This window comes from Lonchura striata, chromosome 6 (genome assembly GCF_050655825.1).
Source record: "Lonchura striata isolate lonStrDom1 chromosome 6, ASM5065582v1, whole genome shotgun sequence".
Taxonomy (NCBI): Eukaryota; Metazoa; Chordata; class Aves; order Passeriformes; family Estrildidae; genus Lonchura; species Lonchura striata.
Window position 1 is genome coordinate 37,007,375 of NC_140708.1, and position 5,707 is coordinate 37,013,081.

Genomic DNA, 5,707 nt, shown 5'->3' on the forward strand with positions numbered 1-5,707 from the left:
TGAGTTAGGTGGCTATTGGCTGTTTTCTGGATAGAAAATATTTTCTGTCTGTACATTTCCTCTGTACATTTTACCCCAGAGTTGAGGGATATTCCCAGGGAAACAGCACTTCTTTGAAAAACCCCCGATGACCTTCTCTTTGCCAGGTGCTTTAAGTTGTTAACGAGAGCAGGAACAAGAAGTTGTTAATAACAGAATATTTTTTCAAACTATTAATTGCTGAGACCACATCCCCAAGATGTGTGGAAGGGACATGAAACACCACATCTGCTGCAGCCAAAAATGTTGTGTGTCTGGTTCTATACAAATTCTCCCTCTATTTATAACCTCCAAGTGTTCAGGAGGAGGAAATCCTGGGCAGATTGATTCAGATACAAAAATCTCACTTCAAAATGCCAAGTGGGTGTCTTTAAAACGAAAAAGCAAGAAAAAATCAGGTAGATTTGATCAGGGAATTAAAATGTGTAGAAGTAGAGATTGTTGTCCCTTATGCACAGGTGAGCACATCCGATTCCAGAGCTCTGTGTGTGCCAGGGCAGATGTTTGCAGGTGTTGATGCTCAAAGGTATTCCAAACATTTAGAAGGATGCCAGAATTGAGTGGCTCCTTCCTTCCTTCCTTCCTTCCTTCCTTCCTTCCTTCCTTCCTTCCTTCCTTCCTTCCTTCCTTCCTTCCTTCCTTCCTTCCTTCCTTCCTTCCTTCCTTCCTTCCTTCCTTCCTTCCTTCCTTCCTTCCTTCCTTCCTTCCTTCCTTCCTTCCTTCCTTCCTTCCTTCCTTCCTTCCTTCCTTCCCTTCCTTCCCTTCCTTCCCTTCCTTCCGCCTCCCTCCGCGGGTACCGGCGGGCAGTATGCCGTGTTCCCGCCCTACCGGGCTCACGTCGCTCTTCCCAGGGCACCAGGAGCTGCCGCTGCCCGGTGTCCCGGGATGTCCCGGGATGTCCCGGGATGTCCCGGGGCGCTGCGGGAACGCTCCGGGCCCGCCCGGCCCGCCAGGGGGCGTCCTGCGCCCGGGCCCCGGGAACGGCGGGGACGGAACCGGGAACGGGCAGGGATGGAGCCGGGAACGGGGCAGGGATGGAGCCCGGAACGGGGCAGGGATGGAGCCGGGAACGGGGCAGGGATGGAGCCGGGACAGGGCAGGGATGGAGCCCGGAACGGGGCAGGGATGGAGCCCGGAACGGGGCAGGGATGGAGCCGGGAACGGGGCAGGGATGGAGCCCGGAAGGGGGCAGGGATGGAGCCGGGAACGGGGCAGGGATGGAGCCGGGACAGGGCAGGGATGGAGCCCGGAACGGGGCAGGGATGGAGCCCGGAACGGGGCAGGGATGGAGCCGGGAACGGGTCAGGGATGGAGCCGGGAACGGGGCAGGGATGGAGCCCGGAACGGGACAGGGATGGAGCCGGGAACGGGACAGGGATGGATCATCGAGCAGGGCACGGATGGAACCGGCAACAGTGGGGATGGATCAGCAAGCGGAGCAGGGATGGAACCGGGAACAGCAGAGATGAATGTGGGAATGGGGCAGGGATGGAACCGGGAACGGAACAGGGATGTATCCCGGGATCACCCCGTGCCCGAACACGCAGAGCGGCCGGGATGGATCCTAGAAGCGCCGTGCTCGGATTCCGAGAACGGGCAGGGATCGATCCCGGGAGCGCTCCACGACCCAACCCCGGGAGCGCCCGGAGCTCGAAGCCCAGGAGCAGGGCAGGAACGAATCCCGGGATGCGGGCAGGAACGAATCCCGCCGCTTTGCGCCCTGATCCCACGAGCGGCGGGCGCGGGCCGTGCCCGCTGTCGCCCCTCCGCCGCGGGCCCGACGTGTCCCGCCGGCCCCGCTGCTGCGCGCCGGGAGCCGCGGCGGCGGCAGGGCCGCCCGGGGCGCGGGGGGCACCGTCGGGGGAGAGCCGTCCCGCCGCCCCGCCGCCGTCCGCTAAGTCGTTTCTGCCGCGCAGCGCGGCCAGAGGGTGTCCGGTGCCCGGTATCCCGGCGGGGCTCGGCCCGGCCCGCTGCCCCCCCGGCCGCGGGCGGCTTTTGTTGCCGGCGGCGCGGGGCGGGGGCGCGGGGGGCGGCGCGGCGGGGCGGGGGCGGTTTTGAGGCAGGAGCGGCGCGGCCCGTGCCATTCGCCTGCCGCCGCTCCCGCCGCGCTCCGCCGAGCCGCTCCCTTTGTGCCGCCGGCCCGGCCCCGCTCGCTGCCTAATTGGACTCCGTGAACGCCACGAACGGGCGGGCGGCCGCCGCCTCCGGGCACGGCGGCGCGGCGCGGGGCGGGGGGGCGGGCCGGGGCCGCGGCGGCTGCGAGCAGGGGCTGCGCGGAGCCCTCTCCTCCCGCCGCCTCCCGCCCGATCCCATTCGCCTTTGTGCGTGCCCAATCGCCGCGTGCTCCCCGCGCGGAACGGGGATGACATTTTGATTTCATCATTAGCATCCGGCGTCAGGTTGACGCAGCAGCAGCGGCGGCGGGAGGCGGCGGCGGCGGCGGCGGCGGCGGCAGCGACGAGCCCGGCTCTCCGCCTGCCCGCAGCAGCCCCCCGGTGCCGCGGGCTGCGCGGGTCCCCCCGGCCCCCCGCCCTGCCTCCCCCCCATGCGAGGGGCCCCCGGCCGGCCCCGCCGCCGCGCTCCCACGCCGCCCCGCCGCGCCTGTCCCCCGCGCCGCCGGGAGCCGCCACCTGCGCGCCGGGCGCGGGCTGCGGGGCCAGCGGCGGCCAGGAGCCGGGCGGGCAGCGGAGGATGCCGGAGACCGGGCAGGAGCCACCCAGCGCCCCTCCGCCGCCCCCCAAGGAGTCCTTCTACATCAAGAACCTGCTCAACGGCGGCCCCCCCAAGGCGCCCCCCAAGCAGCCGCGGGCGCTGTTCGCCCCCTCGGGCAAGGCGGCGGTGGACGGCGCCGGCTTCGCCCTCTCGCAGGTGGGCGACCTCGCCTTTCCCCGCTTCGAGATCCCGGCGCCGCGCTTCGCCCTGAGCGCCCACTGCCTGGAGCGCGCCCAGACCTGGTGGTACCCCTACGCCCTGACGCCGGCCGGAGCCCACCTGCCCCGCACGGAAGGTACCGCTCCCCAAAACTTCTTCCTTCCCTCCGTCCCTCCCCGGCGGGGCGGCGGCCGTGGGGAGCGGGGGCGGCGGGGCGGGGGGTGAAGCGGGCGCTGGGGCGGCGCGGGGATCCGGCCGGCTCGTCCCGCTCCCCCTGACGGGACGCGGGGCCTGGGTGGTGAAGGTGTCTCTTTGTGTCCCTCGTCTCCCCCTTCACGCCCCGCTTCGTCCTTCCCCATCCAGCCGCAGAGAAATCCCTGCTGAGGGACTCGTCCCCCGCCTCGGGCACCGACCGGGACTCCCCGGAGCCGCTGCTGAAGGCGGAGGGCGAGCAGAAGGAGCTGGACTCCAAGAGCCCCGACGAGATCGTCCTGGAGGAGAGCGACTCGGAGGAGGCGAAGAAGGAGGGAGGCGCGGAGGACTGGAAGAAGCGGGAGGAGAGCCCGGAGAAGAAGCCGTGCCGCAAGAAGAAGACGCGCACGGTGTTCAGCCGCTCGCAGGTCTTCCAGCTGGAGTCCACCTTCGACATGAAGCGCTACCTGAGCAGCTCGGAGCGCGCCGGCCTGGCCGCCTCGCTGCACCTGACAGAGACCCAGGTGAAGATTTGGTTCCAGAACCGCCGCAACAAGTGGAAGCGGCAGCTGGCGGCCGAGCTGGAGGCGGCCAACCTGAGCCACGCCGCCGCGCAGCGCATCGTGCGCGTCCCCATCCTCTACCACGAGAACTCGGGCGCGGAGGGGGGCGCGGGGGGCGGCGGAGCCCCCGGCACGCAGCCGCTGCTCACCTTCCCTCACCCCGTCTACTATTCCCACCCCGTGGTCACCTCCGTGCCGCTCCTGCGGCCCGTCTGAGCCCGGCCGCCGCTGCGCGGAGGGGCGCGGAGAGGCGCGCAAGGCACCCGGCCGCCTGTAAGTACTGCAGCCCCCCGTGCGAGTCCCCCGGCCGGCGTGACTGCGGGGACACGAGTGCGGGGCTGGGGGGGACCCCTCGGCGGGTGGTGGTAGGAGGAAGGTGGCGGAAATTTAGGGGAAAAAAAAAAAAAAAAAAGAGAAATAAGAGTGTGGGGGGGAGGGAAACGAAAATGAGGGAAATGAAAGAGGGGACTTGTAGAGAAACCCTGGAGCTGTCACACCTTTTGTAAACGTGGATGAAAACCGCGATGGTCTCTCTGTGGCTTTAGTTTTATTTTTGTAAAAAAAAAAAAAAAAAAAAAAAAGTAATAGAAAAAAAAAAAAGAAAAAAAAAAGGGGGAAAAATGATAGTAATAAAATAAAATGAAATGGTCCCAGGCCACTCCTCGAGATTTGCCAAACGCTAACGGGAAGCTGAATTTCTGTTCCTTTCGGATCTCTCCTTCTGCCTCCAAATAATTGACCAGGCTCCTGATCCTGTCGTGACTCAAACTTCATCGACCACGGCTTTTCATTTAAGCAGATCTTTGCCTCTTTGCTTGCCCACATTTTGTACCTTTCGGTTTCTGCCATGAGACTTTCACGAGCAAGAAATACAGCCTCAAAGTGAACGGTTAAATACACTCGCACGCTTTGAGTGACCCTTATTTATTATCGTTTACTTAGACATTTTTAATTCTTGTTTATAATCCTTGTTTTCCTAGTTGTCGGGTTGTTTCGGGTTCTTTCCTTGTAAAGTTATTTCGGTATCTGGGGGCGGGGGGGAGGGGTGGAAGTCTGTGCCCTTTTGCTTTCTTTTGTAATACTAATTATTATTATTAATAATAATATTATTGTACTTTTGAACTGTGCAATATTGTACTACGATTCTTAAAGCACTGCTTTTATTTGAATGGTGAGGAAAGGGTTTTTAGCATTGTAAAACTGCGTTTCTTCATGTTGTGCAAAATAAAATAAAAAATAATTAAAAGCGAAGGAAAGTGAGAAGAGAGGAGCAGGGCATGGGAATTAGCATCGGCCCGGCTTGTGCGAATAAATAAGGGAGATTCGGTGAGCCGGGCGCTTTAAGTGAAGGACAATCAACTTTAGGGTAATTTTAATTTATTTGATATGATGTACAGTTTTCTTCTAAAGTCCATTGAGTATGTGGATTTTAATAGGCAGAAATCAAGTGAGGAGTGGACACCTCTAGTTCTCTCTCTGTCTTAGTGTCTGCTCACCTGTTGTCTGACAATTGTTTGCTGTCTTCCCAAGGGTTTGGGTTGGTTGGTTTCTTTTCTTTGTTTGATTTTAAATTTTTGTTTTCCTCTTTCGGTTGTACCCTCTGCCCTCTCGCTTTCTGTTAGGGATCGGTCCTATTTTTAAAACAGCCTATATTGTTATAAACTTAATGTTGTGGTGGAAAAAAAAATAATTCAATAAAACCCGTTCCTTATCATTTTGAAAGTGTGGTTTTGGGCGGGAAAAAAAAAAAAAAAAAAAAAAAAAAAAAAAAAAGATAAATAAACAACAAAACGTGAAAATGAAAAAAAAATAGAAACAACAGAATAAACAATCCAAGGGTTGTCTGTGAGCGCAGGGCACGGAGCCGATCCCGCCGGGGCTCCTTGGGGATCCAGAGGCTCCCTCCGCCGGGGGAAGGGGATGGGCGGCGGGGGGACTCTCGGTAGCCCCGGCTCGGCGGGGTCACGGTGCCCGGCTCAGCCTCCGGGGGAGCCCCCCGGGACCGCGCGGGGACAGCGGGGGGGTCCCGGGGGTCCCTCCCC

The 5,707-nt window shown here is 60.9% G+C and overlaps 1 protein-coding gene across 1 annotated transcript; it reads left to right on the top strand.

Annotated features, from left to right (window-relative positions):
• The first annotated feature begins 2,301 nt into the window (after positions 1–2,301).
• Positions 2,302–5,379, top strand: HMX3 (H6 family homeobox 3). The gene is made up of 2 exons (XM_021526383.3): positions 2,302–3,046; positions 3,274–5,379. The coding sequence occupies exons 1-2, from the start codon at positions 2,731–2,733 to the stop codon at positions 3,879–3,881; spliced, it is 924 nt and encodes a 307-aa protein (XP_021382058.1). The 5' UTR covers positions 2,302–2,730; the 3' UTR covers positions 3,882–5,379.
• The last annotated feature ends 328 nt before the right edge of the window (positions 5,380–5,707 follow it).

Coding starts and splice junctions, on each gene's coding strand:
- HMX3 (XM_021526383.3), top strand. CDS start 2,731: ATGCCGGAGACCGGGCAGGAGCCACCCAGCGCCCCTCCGCCGCCCCCC. Junction 3,047..3,273: donor CCACCTGCCCCGCACGGAAG/GTACCGCTCCCC, acceptor TTCCCCATCCAG/CCGCAGAGAAATCCCTGCTG.